This window comes from Carettochelys insculpta, chromosome 17 (genome assembly GCF_033958435.1).
Source record: "Carettochelys insculpta isolate YL-2023 chromosome 17, ASM3395843v1, whole genome shotgun sequence".
NCBI lineage: Eukaryota > Metazoa > Chordata > Testudines > Carettochelyidae > Carettochelys > Carettochelys insculpta.
Window position 1 is genome coordinate 22,267,770 of NC_134153.1, and position 21,515 is coordinate 22,289,284.

Consider the following 21,515-nt stretch of genomic DNA (forward strand, 5'->3'; position numbering starts at 1 on the left):
GGCTGGTGATTCACAAGGGCCCAGAGCTCCCAGCCACCATCACCACTGCGGCAGTGGGCAGAGCCACAGGCCCTTCAGATTGCTGCTGGAGTGCTGTGCTGCGCCACCCCACGCCCTTCGGGGTGCTGAAAGGCTGGTGAGGATGGGCAATGCCCTGAGGGCGGCTGCACCACCCCTGCCCCTTGTGCCTGAGGCCCTGCCCTGGCCAGGGCTGCAGAGCCCTGCCCCCGCACCTTGCCTAGGGGCCTGGCAATTCTGTCAGCCCCCCCCGCCACCTGCATCCATATTTAGGCACCTCAGTAAGTGGCCTGATTTTCCAGAGCGCTGAGCAACCAGCACGTGTGACAGACGCCGGTGGTCACGGTGCAGCACTCACCGCTTCGGACAACAAAGCCACTTCCCGAGGCACCTGATCGTGGAGCTGGAAGGTTGCTGTTGGGCATCTGTCCGGGAAAATACTGGCTTCTGGCTTCCACAGAGCACAGCAAAAGCAGGCCTCTCAAAAGCTAACCAGTGAATGTGGGGGGAGAGGGCAGCTTGTTCCTGGGCTCCCCCCAGTTCCGGCCTCACAGCTGTAGCAGCCCGTGTGATCAGCTGGCTGAAAACTAGAGCGAGAACGGGAGACGTTCCAATACCGTAACATCCACACTGCAAACCTCTGTTGACGTTGTGCTCCACGCCAGAGCCCTGAACCAGGGAGACAAAGGAGCGGCGCAGATTGGACATAGCGATAGGGAAGGAAGAAGTTCCCCATTCTGGCAGGTTTACTAGGCTCAGTTCAGGCCTTTACGCAGGGTCCTGAGCAGGAAGCTGGGAGTCAGGGTTCTAAGCCCAGCCCTGGGAAGGACTGTGGGGTTGTAATTTTCGGCGTATTCCTCATGAAAGGCCACCTGTTGTCTGGGCTCTCTCACCCCTCGAGATGTGTTCTCCTGGGGCCAATACTCCCGCCAATGTTTTTCATCCCTGTGCAGAATAAATTTTGTTCTGCGCACTGCAGCACATGCAGATGGGCACCATCAATTGAACCACACACTGCCAGCTGTGGGTGCTCTGCTAATCAGATGGGCCACACCTGACTCTCTGCTTACAGGAAACGCCTCTTGGGACGACCCCCCCTCCCACCCTCCTCCCCACGCCCTTATTGAGCAGTAAAGGGCGGCAAGTTGGTGATGACATGTGTGGCCCTGCTGGGGTTGTGATTCCCCATCCCGAGCAACCCTTGTCTAGTGGTCAGAGCAAAGGGCTAGAAGTCAGAACTCCCAGCTCATATCCCCACCTCTGCATCCATGTGCAAGTCTGTTGGCTCCTGCACAAATTAATTGGAGTCGTGTGCCCAGATCCTTGAGTCTCCCTGCACTGTCTCACATGCAATAATTCCTCAGTTCATAGGGGAATTACAGGTTAACTTGAGAGCTGCTCTGGAAGGGCCACATGTCAGTGGTCTTTCCTCAGGATGAGGGGCTCTGCTCTGGTGTTGTGTCTCAGCGCATGGGGCTCCTGTGGGTTGTTCTTTCCTTAGGCTCTTGGCTGTTGCTGCTGCTCATCCCCCTTTCTCCTTCTCAGGTTTAACAGGCAGTGTGTTGTAGACAAGGACAAAAGAAACCAGTGTCGGTACTGCAGGCTAAAGAAGTGCTTTCGAGCAGGGATGAAGAAAGAAGGTGGGTCTCTGCCTGCCCTGTCAGGCACTCAGTCTAATGCCAGACGCTGGTTGGATGTGATGCCAGTCACCCAGCTGATTTGGCTGCCTCGGCCCTGCCGCCCATCCACACCCACACACAACTCCATGCCTTCTGTGAACTCCACACGCCACCTTGATCCATACCAGTATACAACCTGGCACGCTCCCAGACATGGGCCTCACACCCGGTACCTACACACCGGTACATACCCACACAACTGTGGGCACTCTCGGATCACACTCAGCTCCTACAGACTCCCACCTGTGCTCCGACATCTACTTATACTCACAGACACCCTCCGTACTTACAGGCAGGCACTTCCTCCCTCTCTCCCTCATACTGACACACACACACCTCCCAGGCACTTGCATTCACACGTAAAGCACTGATATGTCTGAACTGTTTCGAAAAGCTTCATAACATTGGTGGAAGGGCCACGCGTCAGAGCCCCGGTTCATTAGGATACCTCTTGGAGAAGGTTGTCACATAATTAAGACCCTGAGTGCATGAAGCACCTCAGGTCTGATCCCTGTGAAATCAGCTGTCTTCCACTTTATAGTAATTATTTTGTGGGAAGGATGGGGGATTGGCTTTAAGCCTCTCCCCTCCCTGGGATATTTGATCATTCTGGAGTCGGTTGATTAGACTCTGGGAGTTGATTAGCCACCAGTGCATCCTATCCTGCAGGACCCAGCAGGCCTTTTGGCCTTTCCACCTTTGGCCTGTGCCTCACACTAGGGCATAGGTTACCGAGCGGATTTGATCTGATTGAGGTCTTCCCTACACTGGAGAATTGTTTCAATACAGCCTAAGGCTGCATCTCCAGAGCCTATATCGGCCTAGCCCCCCTAGTGTAGATAGGGAGCCCACCAACAGAAGGAGCTTTGGTGCTTGGTGGGGTCATTTATTTACACCACTAACAGCATTACACCAATAGAAGCTTTATGTGTAAACCAAGCCAAAGGGGTAACTTTAAATCAATATAGTGACACTCAGCACCCTTTTTGTAAAAAAAAAAAAAAAAGGAGGTGCTGGTACTCAGACACATCCCTGTCCCCTTCTCCCAAGCCAATCCCATGGCTGGGGCTGCCGAGGTGCTGGTACTCAGTACCGGCAAGTACCAGCACAAAAATAACACTGGTTACACTGCTCCAAATCCCTGTGTCAGGGGAACTGACAACCATGCCAGTTCCAGGTTCCCAGAGGGGGCAGAGCTGGGCAGCAAGAGCACCGTGCCAGCCCTTATAGCCACCCAGAGCACATCACGCAGTGTTCCAGTAGCAAGTTAAAGGGCCTGGGGCTCTGGCTGCCTCTGCTGCTGCCACAGCAGCGGTCAGGAGCCCTGGGCCTTTTAGAATTGCCAGGTCCCAGGGCGGTCCACCTTCTCCCCCCTCTTCCCATCAAAGGCCTGCCCCGTGTGGGCACCTTTATTCCATTATAACATCTTTGCTTGTCTCACTTGGAGAGCTGAACAAGAAGAGGGTACTTCTGCAGGGTATTAAAAGTATGCACAGAGGGAGTTACGCTGGTATTGCTGTATAAACAGTAAAACTTTCCCAGTAGGGTCTTGTATCTGCTTCTTTCTGGAATGAGTCACTGGGCCTCATGCTTTGGCGCAATGCTTATTCTGCTAATGAGGAACTGGGAGACTCTCCCTTTGTAGGAGATGGACATTATTGTTTTTCTAAACTCTGCCCAATAATTTTTTCTTTTGTGGCAAAGTTGGAAAATTCTTGATCCCCCTCACTCTGGGCAGGGATGGGTACAAAGAGTTATTTGCAACAAGAACAGTTTTGTGTGAATTGTCTGCCATATTTTTTATCCTCAGGAAGTGCTGGTGTCTTACCTAAGGAACAAATAACCAGGGATGTTATGTGCACAGAGAGAATTGCCTTTTCTCAAGTTTATCAAAAAGCAAAGTTTTGTCAATTTTTGCTCAAAATTTTCACGAGTCCACAGAGTATCGTCCACATGGCAGGGGGTGTGATTCTCCCCCCTGCTGAGGAAGCCAGCAAAAGACCCATGTACCACTTAACTTGAAGTGGTGTATGGACTCCATGCTGGCCTGCTGTGCAGAGCTCAGTATCTCCCTATGCACAGGCAATGGCAAAATGCCTGCACTCCAAAATGTGCTTTTCCATCTTTCAGGAAGTCTCTGATGGAAAATGATATTTCACACCCCAATAAAATGTGTGAATGGCCATCAAAATATCCACTGTCTGAGGTCACTGTTCACCGCAGCCTCCTCATACATGCTCCCTGTGCTCCTACCTTTGAGGCCACTGCAGTGTTTCCTGCAAGGCAGATGCGCTGGGCCAGTCAGTGGAGTGACATCAGAGCTGAATTTGGCTCTGCCAATGCACAGCTTAAACCCAGACTTTCTCCCGATTCCAGCTTGTGCCCTCTACTCCCAGCCTATAGCATAAAGCGACCTCCCTAGGGAGCAGACACCGGAAGCTGCTTCCCCAGAAACACTGTCCCTACCCTGCCTCCCATGAGGGGCATTTCTCCCCACACTAATAGGGACTTGGCATTGCTAACAGCTTGTCTTCATTTTGCCTGCAAGACAGAGGAACCCTCTCTCTTTGGAGCCTGCTCATCATGTGCTCAAAGCTCTGCTTGTATCTGTTAATATTCAATAGAAGTTACATTAAGTCCATGACCAGCTAATACTGAGCAAACATTTAGAAAACATCATGGTGTGACTGAACCTGAGGCCCCAGGCACTGATAACAAGCAGCATAACCTTGAGAGTGCCTATTTACAGCTGCTGACTGCAGGGCTTTTATTTCAGTTATGGCTTTTTATCAGGCTGAATTATACATTCAGAAAATATAAATCTGGGGAGCCACCAGTGTCATGCAGAGATTACTGTGATATAATGGACCAATAGCCTCTTCTAGCTGATAGCTGGTATGACTGTATCTCTTCTGCAGTGGTTTGCCTACCAAGGGTTACAATCGGCACAAATGTTTTTCAGCAGCTACAGGAATTCACCTCTTCAGCATTATTGCTCCACCAGCAGCCGACTGACACCCCTGAGACATACAGCTAACGTCCTCCCTGGGAACAAACCCACCGGAGGACATCCAAGAGAGAAGCATCCCTGTCACTGTGACTTTCTTCAGTCTCAGACAGCCAGTGTCATCATGTCTAACTGCGCTTAGAGACTCTAGCAATAGTGGCTGCAGGTGCACAGTAATTAGCAGCAGCAGCACTAGCCTCATTTCTTTTATCGTTCTAGCACACGGGAGCGTTCCTCGGAGCACTGAGATACGTCTCTGGGTTGCATAAAGACTGGGCCATATTGGCCGCATTTGCAAAGGTTTCTGAAATGATGGACACCAAATCGATTGACGCCCAGCTCTGTGGGGAAAGAGTGGCGTGCTGTGAGCGGGAAAGCCTGCTGGCACAAGTCGGGGTGGGGGGGGTTCTGGGTCTGAATACAGGCACGTGGACATTTTCCATGTACAGCTTACAAAGTTCCTTTAAAAAACTGGCCTCGTAACCCAGGGCCAAGTGAGAACACCCATTTCGGCACTCAGGAGCTGATTCATCACTCGCTGAGATCGGTGGGGGTCTCTCAGTGAGTGTTGACTCAGGCTCTTACCCTCTGGAACAGCTCAGGGCCAGTGTTCCCGGTCATTTTTTCCCTTCTGTGGGCAAAATAAATTTTAGCTGCAGCAAAGCATGTGGGGATGTGCACCAGCAGTGGAAACATGCTGCCAGCTGTGGGCGACTGTTAGTCTGCTGGGCAGCACCAGAATCTCTCCTGGGGGCTGCCCAAGTGCTCAGATAATAGGGAACACTGCTTAGGACCAAGATCTCCAAACATCTGTTTCATGCCCCCAGGAGAGCCCCAGTGTTGAATTAGGTGCCAAATTTTGGTCACAAATGTTTGAAAATCAGATTCCCAATGTTTAAAACATGATTCAGCTGCTTCCTCGCCTTCCTGCCACACTACAGCTGCAAAACCTTGGATAAAGAAAGCTGAGGATTGAGTGATTAGCAGTAACACCAGGAAAGCATGATGGCATTTGGTGTAAACAGTCATGATAGAGCTTTGGCTGAGTGGAAATACAGCAAACCCTCAAGATATGCACAACTCGGGTTAACAGTTTCCTGCTCCTGTGAGGGGTGGCAGGTGAGAGTTAGGCTGCTGTCCCTGACAGAAGCAGTTTCCCAGTCCCCTCCATTTGCAGAGCCAGAAAACTGACCAAGGCAACAGTCCTGTTCAGTTTCCTGGGTTCAAGGAGTAGGCGGGGGAGCTGGAAGCAAGGCTGCCCCTGTTTCCAGGATGCCCTCCACTGGCTTGAGCCAGGAAACTGACTAAGGCTACTGCGCTGGTCAGTTTCCTGGTTCTGCAAGGGGAGGGGAGCGGGCAGCCAAGATGCCAATTGGTTCCCATCTCCCCACATCTCCCCAGTGCTTGTGGGGAAATGGGAACCAGGCAGCCCCTTGGTTCCCAACTCCACACCGCTCTGGGAGCCAGGAAACTGAACCGGTCAGTTTCTCAGCTCCTGCAAGCTGAGGAGAGCCAGGAACCTGGAGGCAGCCTGGTTCCTGTCTCCCCTCGACTTGCACAAAAATTTGTATTACATGGGGGTTGCAGGAACACAACCCCCACATAACTCGAGGGTTTCCTGTACTATCTTGCAGCTGTACAAAACGAACGTGATCGAATCAGCACCAGGAGATCCAGTTATGAAGACAGCAGTTTGCCTTCCATCAACGTCTTACTGCAAGCAGAAGTCCTCGCACAGCAGGTACCTCTTCTTTCCTGTTAGCCTAAAGCATGAGGTACAAAGAGTTCAGCAGAGCCACATGAATAATTCCTCGTTCATTCTAGGGTTTTTCCCCTTGGGGTAATTTTTGCTACTTATCTGCAAACTGAACACCATTTTTTCTCAAGCGTGGCTGTTATTTGAAACCATTCCTTGTATAATTGCTGGTCTGGAGCTGATCGATGAACAGATTGCTGCAAGTACTTTGCTTTTCAGCTGTTTTGACTGGGCATAAAGGGGCTACCTCCTCAGCTACGGCAAGGTGGTGTGTCTTCACTGAGCTCAGTAGAGCCAGGCTGACTGATGCCTAATAAAATTATAGTGGGCAATTTACAAGTGAAGCATGCCACACAATGCACCATCAGCCCGGGGAATTTGAGCATATGGGATATCATGAAGGCCAAAAGGATGACTGGGTTCAGAAAGAATTAGAGAAGTTCAGGACAGATAGGTCCATCAGTGGCTATTAGTGATGATCAGGGCCATGACCCCATGCCTCAAGCGTCCATAAACCTCCAAATGGCAGAAGCTGGACTTGACAAAAAAGGAAGACTCATTCGAACTATTCTTTCTAAAGTACTTGGCGCTGCCTGCTGTCAGACAGCAGATACTGGGGTAGAGCATCTGACCCAGCGCAGCCATCCTACACCAGCTAGCCGGCAGGTTGTATGGTGCATTTCTGTTCCCTGTTTAGACAAGAATAACTCTTAGAATCAGGCTTTTGATGCAAATACTTGTGATTATAAATTCAAGGGTTGCTTAAAATTCTCCAATTTTGCAAACATCCCTCCCAGGATGCACATTTGCTAGAATAGTCACAGAAAGGGGCCCAGAAAGAAGGAGATTTGTTGACGTATTTGAATAAATAGCCAAACGGCTTAGAGTTTGACTCGTCTGGGCAGAACTGAATCCTGAGTACCAAGAAAGGGAAACACTAGGGATGTTATGTTCCTACCTGGCCTCCAGTTCAGAAAGCATTTCACATGCTCTCCTCGCCAACAGAGACAACTTGGATCAAAAGCACTGACGACGTCCAGCTGTGCAGCTTTAAATCCAATGACAGAAGACCAGGAAGTCATTTAATTTCAAACCGTTACCACTGCAGTGCAAGGGAGGTCATCTTGCAAGCCTGTGCATGACTCAGCCCCTCTCTGACCCGTTCTCTATATGCACACTCCTTCCCTCTTTGCTCTGCCAATTATGTCAATCACCAGCCACTGACCTCTTTATCTCCTGTGCTAGGCATCACCATGTCTTGTGCCACTTCCCTCGCCTCATTCAAATCCCTCCAAAGAAAGGCTGGAGAGAGGGTAGGTAAGAAAGGAGGAAAGGGAAATTAACAGAAGCATCAAGGCATCAAAGACACTCCCCAGCCACAGCAGAGTGACAATTTTTGTCCAAACCGTTTTCCCACTAAGTGCAGCGTTGAGTTGACTGAACTATTTCATACGTTTGTGTCGAATGGTTTCTCCCAAAACAAAACAAACAAAAACAACTCCCCTACCAAGAACCGCCCAACAAACGAGTCTGAAAAAATTGCAGTGGTTTATTTCCATTTTTGATTTGAAATAGCTTTGTGTTTGGAAATTTATTTCAGTTTCTCTAAAAACAGAACAAGTTTGTAGAAGCTTGAAAATTAATAAAATGTTTAATTTGACCTGAAGGTATTTTTTCCCTTACTTTTTGGTTTACCAGCAATTTTGAAAATGTTTCATTTCAGGTCAGTTTGCAGCCATGACCAGTGAACCAGAAAGTCCCATTATTTACATAGGTCCATACCCAAGCTCTAGGGTGGGGACAGGCAATAAGCGGCTTGCCAGGGTTAGCCCCTGGTGGGCGGCTGGCACTTTATTTACCTGCATGTCCACGGGTACAGCTGCTCACAGTTCCCATTGGCTGCGGATCACTGTTCCTGGCCAATGGGAGCTGCAGGAAGTGGCGCAGGCTGGAACACCACTGCCTGCAGCTCTCACTGGCTGAGAACAGCGGTCTGCAGCCAACGGGAACTGCAAGCAGCTGTACCTGTGGATGTACAGATTAATAAAGTGCCGGTGGCCCTCTAGGGGCTAAACCTAGCAAACCACATCCAGCCCATGGGCTGCTCACTGCCCACCCCTGCTCTAGGGCTTGAGCCTGAGAAGTGCTGAGCATTCCTGGCTTCAAAAGGAGGTCAGGACATTCAGGATCCTAAATGAGAGCTCAGCAGCCTACAGCAGTGTTTCCCAAGCTTAAAACATTCGCGTACCCCTTTTGGGATGTTGGCCTTTTCAGCATACCCCCTTTCCCAGTGCCATCCCAGGGCTTATCTCCTGATTTTTAGTAATTTATTTTCTGCCGTGTAGCCCTTGAAATCCTTTCATGTACCACCCTGTGGTACACGTACCACCCTTTGGGGAACACGGGCCTACAGGATCAAGGCCCTAGTGAGTAATCATGTGATCTTATTATTGTCCACACACACACACACCCTGGGCGGCGGACAATGTAGGGAAGAGAAGATATTGCCAGAGGGAGCACTCAGGGAGGAACGGCTGTGGAAGGGGCAGGCTGGAAAGGGGCAGGCTTCAGGGTGGATGGGGCCAGGCTGGGGCTTGCCATCCCCAGCTGCATGTTGAAAAGCTGCCCATGGTTCCCCACTGGGTCCATCCTTTCCCCTTCCCCCACCCTCCCATCTGTTGATACGCTCTGTGATGTGCTGAGTAAAATGAGTGGCCAAGATTTTTTAAAGTCACCAGTGATTTGAGGCGTCTCCAGCTCAGATTCTGGTGGCCCCAGTGGAAATGGCCAGTTTTCTGATTCAGCTGCCCAACTGTTTTTTCCCAGCACAAATCTGACACTCCCCAAATCGTGAGTCATTTCTGAAAATCTCGGCCCACGTCTTATTTATTCTGAGAGGCTCCTAGCACATTTATGGGCCCTATAAAAATAACATTGCACTCTGTGCTGCAACGGGAGATAAAAGGTCCTGTGGTCAGGAGGTTGCCAGAGAAAAACATTTTACAGTGAGACTGGATGTTCTGAAGCAGCACGATTCTTTGTTGAGTCAGGTCTACTGATCAAGCTGGCAGCCTCAAAAAAACCCATGGAGGCTGCTCCATCCCAGCAGAATACATGCAGATTAGTTAAACGCTGGAGACCCCAGCATGCTAATCGGTAACTTTTATACGCCTGGCTAATTAGAACAAGATATTGCTGAGGAGCAGCTTTCTCTGAGCTCTCAGGTCACTCGCCCAGAGGTCTGTGTTTATTTGCTAAGCCTTCCAGGCTCCCTGATTAGGGTAATACACAGTGAGATTTTTACAATCTTATTTATTCAATAACAGCTCCAGAGCTGGAGGGGTTCCAAGAAACATAACCTGGAAAATATGCAGGTGCCTTTCGAACCAGATTTCCTTAGTGAGGCCACTTGGTGAAAAAGGGAACCAGGTCTGAAGTGAAAGGGACGGACAGGAAAGGAAGTGTTCATGCTGTCCAGGTTCCAGAGGGCAGAAGGAAGAAAGTGGTGGGTTTTGTTAGTCACTCGCACAGGCATGATTAAAGCCAGATTTGGAAACAAGCTGAGTTTGCAACTGTGATGCAACATACACAGGCATATAATTGATACAAAAGTTTGCTGAACCTTTGCATGAGGCACATGAAGAAGTAATGGATCATTCATTTGCAAGTGAAGTGACACCATTGGCCTTGGCAAGGGCGGTAATTCAGCATGCAAATTGGACACCCAGTGCATTTTTGTGGGCGTATTTGCACATGTGCAGTTTAGCAAAATATTTCTAACTTTCAACTGGGGCTTCTGCATGTCAAATGGAGATTTTAAACTGAAATGTGCTGGTTCTGATCTCACTTAAAGCAACTTTACCTCTGCGTAACTGACTGCCGTGGAGAGACTTTTATTTGTTCAGTATGAGCAAGAGCAGGACCGGGTGCTATACCCAAAATATTAATGAACAAAGCAGAGGCAGTGATAGCTCTGATTGGGAGCAGGATATGGCTGGCATGGCAGGTGGGAGAAGCTGGGGAGAAGCTTTTTCACTAGCACCAACGCTGGCCTGGACGCTCTCTGCTGAAGGGAAGCTGGGTTTGTATCAGAGGCAGCGATACAGAAAGAAGGAATGACAGACATTTGTATGGGCCACATTGGGCTCTAGTAGAAATCAATGGTCTCTCTAATCCTCTCCATCCATGTACGGATTTTTCCATTCGGGTGCGGAATAATCTTATGTGCACCAAGACATATGTGAATGTGCACCACATACCTAGCTGTTGGCGCTCTGCTAATCAATCAGCTGGGCGGCGCCTGAATCTCTCCTGAGAAGCTGCACAAGCGCTCAGCTTAGAGGGGGCCGTGTGGTAAATCCACTGAAATCTGACTTACTCGGTGGGAGGAAGAACTCCTACACTGGGCACGTTGCTCAAATGCTCTGCAGACTGCTCAAGTCCGGTCTGAGAGCAGCACAATCATAATGGGGGTTTCTGGACTTTGCTGCTGTTTTTCATCCCCTTTCACCTGCAAGAAAGGAAGCAAGCAAATCCGGATCACAAGCCCAAGGTTCCCAGTGGATACCTACTGATCCAGCCTCCCAGTTCAAGCCTATCGTAGGCTGGGTGTAGACTGCGGGGAACTGTGCACACCACAATTTCTGTACCTTTTTGCGACAGTTATGTCTGGAGAGGCTTTCCTGACCTTTGGCCCATCCACATGGGGGCCAAATGTAAGGAAAATCTCATCTGCTGGGACATGAGGTATACAGGGATGTTGGCAGAATGCATCTGCTTTTCTGAGAGTGGTCTCAGCAAAGTGGACATGTTTGGATGTGGCAGACTTCTGCTGACAGACCTCTGGTATCTTGGAAAAAGCCTGCAGTTTAGATGTAGCCTTAGAGATGGCACAGTTGCTAGTAGGGAGCATCTCTCCCCTGATATCTCAGCAATACAGAGGAGAAAAAGCTCCTGACTCCATTGATATCTGCCTGCCTTTTGATCTGTGATGTAATTACGTGGTGTATCAGAGAAGACAGAAAACGCTGCCCTCACTTCTCATGGACCTTCCCAGCTTCAGGGACTTCTGTATCTCTGGTTGCTTCACCCTTGAGATATGAAGATCCCACAGAGGTCCCTTTTCACCCTTGCAGATCTCATCCCCAATTTCTGTGCTCAACGGAGACATCCGAGGGAAGAAGATTGCGAACATAACAGATGTGTGTGACTCCATGAAGCAGCAGTTGCTGGTGCTGGTGGAGTGGGCCAAGTACATCCCAGCTTTCTGCGAGCTTGCCTTAGATGATCAGGTTAGTGCTGGGTCTTTCCAGTGGAGGTTAATCTGTGACCAAGAGAAAATGGCCCAGATCTGCAGAGTTGCACCTTGTTTACCTATCATGACTGCACAAGCAGATCAGAGACCTGCCCACATACTATACTAGCACTGGCCATTTGCATGCGCAGTTAAGCAGTTTGCATAATTGCTGTAATAATGGGCTCAACCTAGACACATAATCGTGCACACGTTTTGCAAGCAAAATTGGCGAATCAATGCTTAAATCTACTGCAGCACTATGCAAACCTACAGTGCTATGCAAATACTTTGGTTAATTAATGCTATACAAATGCTTATGATAATTAGACTGATTAGGTGCAGTATATTGGGTTAAAGTTTGAAGGCCTTTCTGTTCTTCAATTTGGTTTTTAAAAAATTATCTTTAATTCAGTCACCCCTGTGGCTTTATGGTGTCAGTGCAAACTGTTACTGACAGTGAATTGTAAATTATATTAAAAAGGTGTTAAAGATCCCAAACCCACGGCAGCATCTCTGCAGACTGACAAGATACAAATATATTTTAGTCCTGGAGGATTGTTGCAGTTGTTGCATTTGGAGCCACGGTACAACTGCAGAATTCCCCCCAGGTCTGGTATTTGTATTTAAGGAAAGATACTAAAGTATTGTACTTACTATGACCAGGGGAGAGGGCCCTGCAGTCCCCTTGTAAGAAATGAACCATAAGATAAGGGGTATGTCTACACAGCCAGGCCAGCAGAGTGTGATTTTACACATACCTTGCCTAGCTAGCTTTTATCAGGTCCCAGATCAATGAAGCCAGGGCAGCCCAGTCTTCAGCACAGGCTGGCCACCCAAGTAAAAACCCAGGGTTCCAGCAAGGCTTGTATGTTGCTATTGATACCTACACTAGCTAGACAGAAGCGGCCTTGGGCATGTCTACCCAAGCTGCAATCATACTTCAGACATGCCCTGAAGCAACCTCAGCGGCACAAGGAAATGCTCAGCGTTGAGGGCTACAGTTCAAAGTTGTGTGCAACAGATGAACCGGTGAAAATGCACAAGCACCTGTATGTATATTTGCTCAAAACACACCACAACGAATGGGAGGCCATACAGAGAAAACAAGTGCGAGTCTATTCTGCAGAAGGCTCTCAGTGCCTGGAATGGGGCAGAAGTTTCCAAGTTTTGTTTTTGGTTCACAAACCTTAAAAGATTTCTCTTCACCATGGAGTGGGGCCCCATCCAGTGGCCTCCAGGTCTGGAGGGAGTTTTTTGTCGACTCAAAGGATGAGGATATTTTAAAAGTGAGAGCGCTGAGCCAGTCAAAAACCCACAGCCATCTCACAGTGCCGATCACTGGGAAGTCTGCATATTTTACAGCCTTTAGGAATGCTCCCACCTCTGTCTGTTTGGGTTGTAGCTTTGAATGATTTACAGTGATAAGCACTATGCTAAGTTCCTAAGGCAAGTACACTTAGAAATCACAGAAAACAAAAATGGTACCCAAAAGCAAATTATATTTACCTAGCAAACAGGCTGCAGCAATTATAGGCCTTGATGCAGCTCCTGTTTTACCAAGTCTTTCAATGCCAGAGTAGGCTGCTGTAAAACCCAGTTAATGTTTTGTAGGATCTACCAAGTCTTTGGCTGGGTCAGGGGAAATTTTGAAAGGAAATGCCAGGACCCGGTTGCTTGACCCTATATTCACATGCCCCCTACCCAGCGTTGCCTCTAATGTTTTCTATTCATGGGCAGAATACATTCTGTTTTGGAAGTGCACCACCACTAGAAACACACGATGCCCATTGTGGTTGGCTCTGGAACTCTGCTAATCAGCTGGGAGGCACCTGCTTCTCTCCTGGGCAGCTGCCCAAGCGCTCAGTTTACAGGGAACATTGCTCCTGCCCCGATGTGACTCCTGGTCTGAGCAGCTGCTTGCCAGTGTAAGTAAAGGCTCACAATCTGGCCCAATATATCAGGCAAAAAATCCAGGAAGAAAACATTTTTTCCCTGAAATGCAAATTTTAAAAATAACATCCCCCATTACACCCATATTTTCAAAGGAGAATGAACCACATATGAAAGCCGCAACCAGAGAACACGGCAGGAAACACGTGCATGTGTCCCTGAGCATTTCTGTTCAGTGAGTCCTTCGCCCTGGGCAGAAGAGCATGTGAGCTGGCCACATGATTGACACTAGAGAAATTTCCCATCAGAAAATGCAGCTTCCTTGAAATCAAACAATGCTGGGGGAACATGGCTGTTGCAGTGAAACTTTGGTCAGGAAGAAGTCATAACAAATTAACACTGAAAAACTTTTATCAGAGAAGGTAAAATACTTCATTTCAGCATTCTCGTTTTGATTTGATTTGTTTCGATGTTAATATTAGATTAAAACATTAATCTTAATATTTCATCAGCATGCAATAGTTCATATTTTAATCTAAAGTCAACATGATTTGACATTATTATCAAAACAAAATAATTCAAGATTAACAGTATAATTTAGCTTTACCGAAACTATAGGTTGTGCATCAAAACATTTTGCAATTTTCATTGCACAGTAAATTGTAAGAACTTCAGTTTTTCATTCCCGTTTGACACTCTTTATTTTTGAAGTTCAGAATTCCTGGCAGAATGCAAATTCTGGTTTTGACCATCTCCGGTGGGTACTGACCACTACCATTACACAATAAATTAGTTATCTGCATGAATCTGGCCATCTGTACATGCAAGTCACATTGTGTTGCACAAATGAGGGTTACCCAGCACCTTAAAGCACTGCAGAGGTCTGTGTTCTGTTATTTGCACGACGCTTTTGTACCCTCAAGTGTCAGCATCTTTTCTAATCAGAGCTTTGTTATGCAGTTTGCATTCTCTTAGCATTTATGGTAGAGACTGGGGCTTCTCTGGGCTTCATCTGATGCTGAGAGATAACACGGTGGAAAACCATGATATGACCCTATTCTGTCACTTTATTCTCTTCTGTTTGTTCAGCACAAAAAGGATGGATCAACCCCATCAGAGACACTTTTCCAAGTCTCTCCATTAATGTTTAATAGTTGTTTTCTTCAGCCAGGATCCCTGGCTGGCTATTAAGAAGCAGCTGGGCCACATTGTCCAATAGTTAACCTTTGTTTCTACAAAAGCTTTAAAATTGTTAACAGAAGTGGGGCAAAAGCTCTGGGACATTCTCAGGAACCACTGAAGGGTGCAAAATGAAGAACGGCAATCATTAACATCAGAGCAGAAAAACATCTCTTTGCCTTAGTAGGTCCAAACTGTCAGTTGCCATTAGAGGAGCAAATGACCAGAAGATGACACCACCTGATGGTGGCCATAGCATGCAACATGGTGACCCCATTCCTGGTGGGTTATAAGGCATGATATAGTCGGCCCATTCCTGGTGGGATGTAGTGAGCGAGACAGTGGCCCCTCCCACAGGTGGGACATAGCAGTGACATGAAAATGATCTAGTTCACCTTCATGATGTAGAATACGAAATGAAAACCACCCTCTCTTCTTGCATAAATGCATTACGCAGGAGCGACCCTGCTCCCTGACTCCTCCAGTATGGTACAGGTCATACAAGAGTAACTGCCCCTCTGGAATCAGTGTCCAATGCTATTCCCGTTAATGCCATTTTATTGTGTGACAAGTGCTGCGAAGGTTGCCAAAGTGTAAGAAAAAGACAGACCCCTCAAGTATATGTCAGAGGCAGGTAGGCCCTCTACCAGGATAGGTTGCAGACTCTTTGGTGTTTGAGCCCTGCTTGTGAAGATCGGCCATCCCTCAGCCAATGACTCTCTGTCTTATGGGGTCATGCCAGCTCTCTCTTTTCTGCCAGGCTCAGTCACAGTTTCTGCTAATCACTTCCCGATAAGACATCTTTTGTGGACTCTGACAACCTTCTTGCCCTTCCTTATACTTGGGATACCAGTCCAGGAAGACAAGTATCAGACAAGTTAATGTGTATCTGCAAAAACAATGAGAAATCCTGTGACTAACAGATTTTTTGGAGCATAAGCTTTCGTGGGCAAAGACCAGATATATCAGATGAAGTTTGTCTTTGCCCACAAAAGCTTATGCTTCAATCAATCTCTTAGCCTCTAAGGTGCCACAGAAATTCTGGTTGTTTTAGCCCAGGAAGAGTGTATCTCTCTCAGACCCTGCTGCCATATTGGGTGCACAGTTATTTCTCAGATTGGGCTCTATTCCGCCCAACTTCCCGCTTCTTGTGTGTGGTCACCAGGGGTGAGAGTCTTTCCTAGTGTTGCATGTGCCAGTGTACTGAGCTGGGTTAGAACTCTGTCCAGGGGTCTGGAGCAGTGGGTTTCTTTTGATTGTTCCTCCCAGTGACTCATCACTGGACATTTCGGCTACGTCTACACGTGCAGCCAACATCGAAATAGCTTATTTTGATGTTGCGACATCGAAATAGTCTATTTCGATGAATAACGTCTACACGTCCTCCAGGGCCAGCAACGTCGATGTTCAACTTCGACGTTGCTCAGCCCAACATCAAAATAGGCGCAGCGAGGGAACGTCTACACGTCAAAGTAGCACACATCGAAATAGGGATGCCAGGCACAGCTGCAGACAGGGTCACAGGGCGGACTCAACAGCAAGCCGCTCCCTTAAAGGGCCCCTCCCAGACACAGTTGCACTAAACAACACAAGATACACAGAGCTGACAACTGGTTGCAGACCCTGTGCCTGCAGCATAGATCCCCAGCTGCCGCAGAAGCAGCCAGAAGCCCTGGGCTAAGGGCTGCTGCCCACGGTGACCATAGAGCCCCGCAGGGGCTGGAGAGAGAGCATCTCTCAACCCCCCAGCTGATGGCCGCCATGGAGGACCCAGCAATTTCGACGTTGCGGGACGTGGATCGTCTACACGGTCCCTACTTCGACGTTGAACGTCGAAGTAGGGCGCTATTCCTATCTCCTCATGAGGTTAGCGACTTCGACGTCTCGCCGCCTAACGTCGAAGTTAACTTCGAAATAGCGCCCAACGCGTGTAGACGCAACGGGCGCTATTTCGAAGTTGGTGCCGCTACTTCGAAGTAGCGTGCACGTGTAGACGCAGCTTTCATGTGCTGGGACAGTATCTTGAGCTTCTTTTGGCTCAGCTTGTTGGCTCCCTGGCCAAGGGCGTGGAATTGCTTTGCCTAGGAGCAGCGAGATGCACGCAGATCTGTCCTTACTCATATGCAGAAGAAGCAGTTGCATAAGGCACCTGAAAATCTGGGACACCCAGGGGTCTTAATGTCCATCCACCTGCCTCTTCCTGTCCCTGGTCTGTGCCTCTGCTTCCTCCGGAAAAGGATCTACTTAACTGAAAGGTGGCAAAGCCTGCTGGAGCTCTGAGCAGAGCACCAAACCTGTGATACAGCCACTCAGGTGGTAATGAAGGTATTTAACAGGCATTTGCCAACCCTAGATATATGCTGTCAGAGTCTGAATTGACTGTGTAAGTTGACGAGACCTTAGTTTAAAATTTGTTTTGAAAATATTCATTAGTGTGTTGCTGAAGATTATAAAATCACATCTCTGAACAGTCGTCATCCCCCCTGACCATCATCAGGCACAGGGCTCTATAAATCCTAAGGATGGCCCTGGACTCAGGAGAACATTGTGTTTGGAGCCCCTCTTTGGAGCCCCCTCATGTAACGGGAGAAAGGACCTCTGCCCTGACATGCTCTGCACAGGGGTGGGCACTTGCTCTACATTCTGCTTATGTGGAACCAAAGCACCTGCCCCCCCTTTCTCCCACTCACCCAGGGAATATGTCTCTGTCGTTGCAGGTGGCACTGCTGAGGGCGCACGCAGGGGAACACCTGCTCCTGGGAGCTGCCAAGAGGTCGATGGTGTTCAAAGACATCTTGCTGTTAGGTAACCTACCTCTCCTCCGTGCCAGGATGCTGCTGCTTCCTCTAGTAAAGCCAACACACACACACACACAAGCATCCTGCTAATGGATTTGAAGGGGGTGGACACTGTATTTTGTTCTGTGTCATTGTTGCAGAATGTCGTGTTGGGTTGGAATTCTTGTGTATCCAGGGAACCCAGCACTACCCTGGGGTTTGCTTGGTGCTTCAGTTCTAAGGGCTTGGCTCATATTTCTACTGTACAGATCCAGGCCTACAGGGAATAGATGGGCCTGTGCTGCCTGAATGGTGAAAAGAAGCCATAGTGCAAGTGAAAAGCACAGCTTCCATCTTCATGCAGCTTTTCCTTGTTGCAGTGATCTTCCTTTGCCCAGTATTAGATGAGAAGAGATTGTTTGGGCAACATAGGTCCACATTTGTGGCCAGTGCATCTCTTCTGCTATAGGGAATGAAGGGGGTGGTTGTATATAGAAACAGGCCCATTTGGGTGGAAGAGGAAACATCACCTGTCCCAGGTGGGTTTAGTCCTGTTCTGAGGTAGGTCAAAACCCAGTTGCAAAAGCCTGGGGCAGTTGCACTTGTTGGAAACCCACTAGCATGTTGCAGCGACCTGTCCCAGAGAAATGATGTTGGTCCCACACATGGCCCACCCATGGAAGTGACTTTGTGATGTCCAGAAGGCACCCAGATCAGCACTCAGTGGGAAGTGGTATCACCTTGAATGTGCCGACCACAGCCCACCAGGTCACTAACAGGTGATACTGAAGCCTGGCTAATACACGTCCAGGAATCCTGAGGCTTTTCTCTAGCAAAGTTAAGAACTTCAGGGGGTGGCACAGAGCCCTTGAAGTCTACTAGGGATCTTGGGTGCTTGTTGATTCAGGAAGGCAGAATGATGTGTCCCTGCTTAGGCTCACACTCACACACCACGGTGCATCCCAGGCTTGGTCATGTAGGGTGAGCAGAAACCGTGCGAAGCCCTGGTCAGCAATGTAAGCCTAGATGGACATCATAAAGTCTGAGGCAAGCTCAGGCACCTCCTTCTCCCTGGCTTGACCACGAGCAGCAGGGAAGGCTGGTGTTATGGTTCTGTTGTGTCCCTCAAGGAAATGACCACATAATCCCGCGGAACTGCCCTGAACCAGTGGAGGTGAGTCGTGTGGCCATGCGAATCCTCGATGAGCTGGTCCTGCCATTCCAGGAGCTGCAGATTGATGACAATGAATACGCCTGCTTGAAAGCCATCATCTTTTTTGACCCAGGTAGACCCAAGCCTTCAGGAATTAGCCATCAGAGGGGATCTCCTCTTACAAAACCCAGAGTAGCAACCACACAAGAGTTGCTCCTTGTCTCAGGCTAGACAGTGCTCCAGATATTTGGGTCAGCGCTGGTGGGATGGATCTCATTTTCTCAGGATGATTTCCTTGGTGCCTTCTGGGATGCTGGCTCCTTGCAGGGTGCTGGCATTTGGATTCAGCAAGCTAGTGCTGGGCCTATCGTGACAGAGGAGTTTGACCCCCTAGATGCAGTTAAAAAGGCAGCAGACCTGGTTGGCAAGACAACAGGATTGTTACTAGCTGAGCTTGGTGCTCTGGGAAGATGCTGGTTCCACAGCGTTCCCATGGGATCCATGGCCAGACTTCACGCTCATGTACCACTGCAGTCCCAATCAAACTGGGGCAGAGCTAGTTTCATCCCCCACCTGGACCCTGTGTGTCATGGGGCTGAGAATGCAGTGTGATTGCCGAGGAATTCTGAATGGGCAGGACTGCGCTGCTCAGGTGCCACAAAGGGGCCTCTTCTGGTGTTAGCAGCATTAGGGGCCCAAGGGTGTTAGTTAGCACAGTCCTTAGCCAGCTCCAGTGGAACTTGGTCCCTGCTGTGAGTGCAGGAGACTGCACTTGATGACTTCTTGAGGTTCCTTCCAGTTCTCTGACTCTGTGGTTCTGGGGCAAGGCTGGTACAGAACAATGGAGCTGTAACTGGCTTTCTAGCAGCTTCTACCTCTGTGCTACACCAAGCTCGGGTGCAGGGGGGAGCTCAGCCCTTGAAAAGGAATCATGAATGTCTATAAAACCAGACTGCTGGGAGTCAGAGAAGCCCCCTGAGACAGGACGAGCCCACGGCTCCCTGACCGGAGAGGGGTTCTCTGCTGGGACCTAGCCCTCCATTTCTTGTTTTACGGTTTGTTTCAGACGCCAAAGGGCTGAGCGACCCCACCAAGATCAAGCGGATGCGGTACCAAGTGCAGGTCAGCCTGGAGGATTACATCAACGACCGGCAGTACGACTCGCGGGGCCGCTTTGGCGAGCTGCTGCTCCTGCTGCCTACGCTGCAGAGCATCACCTGGCAGATGATTGAGCAGATTCAGTTTGTCAAACTCTTTGGCATGGCCAAGATTGACAACCTGCTGCAAGAGATGCTGCTAGGGGGTAAGTACCTGCTCAGCCGCATGAGCCCTAATTTCTCAGCACAGCCCCATCACCCGCTTGTCACAGGAAAGGAAAGAGCCAGGCTCAGAATGTGGGATGTCCTTGATTCCCAGTTCTGTGCTCAGACACAATTCTGTGCTCAACTCAAGCAGACCATCTATCTTCCTTCAGATGGTGCAGCTTGTGTTAGACGTAATTCCCTCTCCCGGCAGCTTGCACTATGGTTCAGGTAGCGCATCTGGGTAACAAAACTGGGTGACCACGACGTAAGCACCAGGTCTGTGGGTGATCTGGGGCTGGAGCACCCACAGGAAAAAATGTGGATGCTCAGCACCCACCGATGGCTCCCCCAGTCTTGTTCTCCCCATCCATGCCCAGTGCCTCCCACCTGCCGGTAATCAGTGGTTGTGAAGCATGTAGAAGGCCCTGGAGGGTGGCAGTGGAAAGAGGCAAAGCAAGGAGGGAGAGCGCTGAGGGGAGGAGGTGGGATGGGGTGAGAAGAGGTGCAGTGGAGCCCCTGGAGAAGGGGTAGAACAGAGGTGGGGCCTGGTACAGAGCAGAGACTGACCACGCTCAGGGAAATCAGAAAGTCGACCCTTCCGATTTATGCAACTATTTTCAAGGTTCAGGTTAACATTCGAGCCACGAGCTCCCAGCCTGACTTCCTTGTGCCGCCTCCAAACCCTTCCCTCCTGCAACCTGTGCCCCTCCCACGTTCCAGGCAGGTTGCTCCATGTGGCAAAGGTGCTGCGTCCCAGCAGAAGCAGCTGCTGAAGGGAGGACGAGCTGTCCCTCTGACCTTACACCACCCCATGCACCTTACAGGATGTATCTCCCAAGAGACTGAGTCAGCTACTTTCTAAATCCTGTTTCCCCCCTGAGAGAGTCATGGGAGCAATACGTACATTAAAGAACATGGCCCAGTTTTACTACTAGCTGCTGAAAGCACAGATAACCTGATGTGATATATGGAGTGGAGCAGCACTTTGTCCCTGTGCTGCTCCCGCATGCAGCTCTTCCTCTGAAGCCGAGAGGGGCCGGTGATGCTATTGCTGAGGCAGAGCAGCACTGAGGTGTCAATGGAAGACAGGGTTCGTGTCCCATTCATTTGCACAATTGTGCACCTGAAATGACTGTCAAGTCCTTTCTCCTTCTCTCCTGCTGGCAAATACTGACACTGCCGTGGTTTCAGGCTCGTCGAGTGACACGCCGCATGCTCACCACCCTCTGCATCCTCACCTGATCCAGGAGAATCTGGGGACAAACGTTATCGTAACGAACACGATGCCTGCTCAGCTGCACAATGGGCAGATGTGTAAGTATCCCAGCAGGACTGACAGCTGCCCAGACAGACCTTGTTTGTTTGGAGTAAAGCTAAATGGGATGAGTAAGAGTAGGAAATGCCAGGCAGGCGTTCCGGTGACATTCCTCCAGGGTCACCTCAGTAGTGGCATTTT

General features: G+C 49.3%; 1 protein-coding gene across 2 annotated transcripts in view; it reads left to right on the forward strand.

Annotated features, from left to right (window-relative positions):
• HNF4A (hepatocyte nuclear factor 4 alpha) overlaps window positions 1-21,515 on the forward strand; it is a 68,004-nt gene that overhangs the window by 43,607 nt on the left and 2,882 nt on the right. For both annotated transcript variants that reach the window (XM_075011913.1, XM_075011912.1), the window contains exons 3-9: window positions 1,564-1,658; window positions 6,339-6,445; window positions 11,596-11,751; window positions 17,543-17,630; window positions 18,733-18,888; window positions 19,822-20,058; window positions 21,251-21,373. In XM_075011913.1, the coding sequence (XP_074868014.1) occupies window positions 1,564-1,658; window positions 6,339-6,445; window positions 11,596-11,751; window positions 17,543-17,630; window positions 18,733-18,888; window positions 19,822-20,058; window positions 21,251-21,373 (962 nt within the window). The remainder of the gene's footprint in view (window positions 1-1,563; window positions 1,659-6,338; window positions 6,446-11,595; window positions 11,752-17,542; window positions 17,631-18,732; window positions 18,889-19,821; window positions 20,059-21,250; window positions 21,374-21,515) is intronic.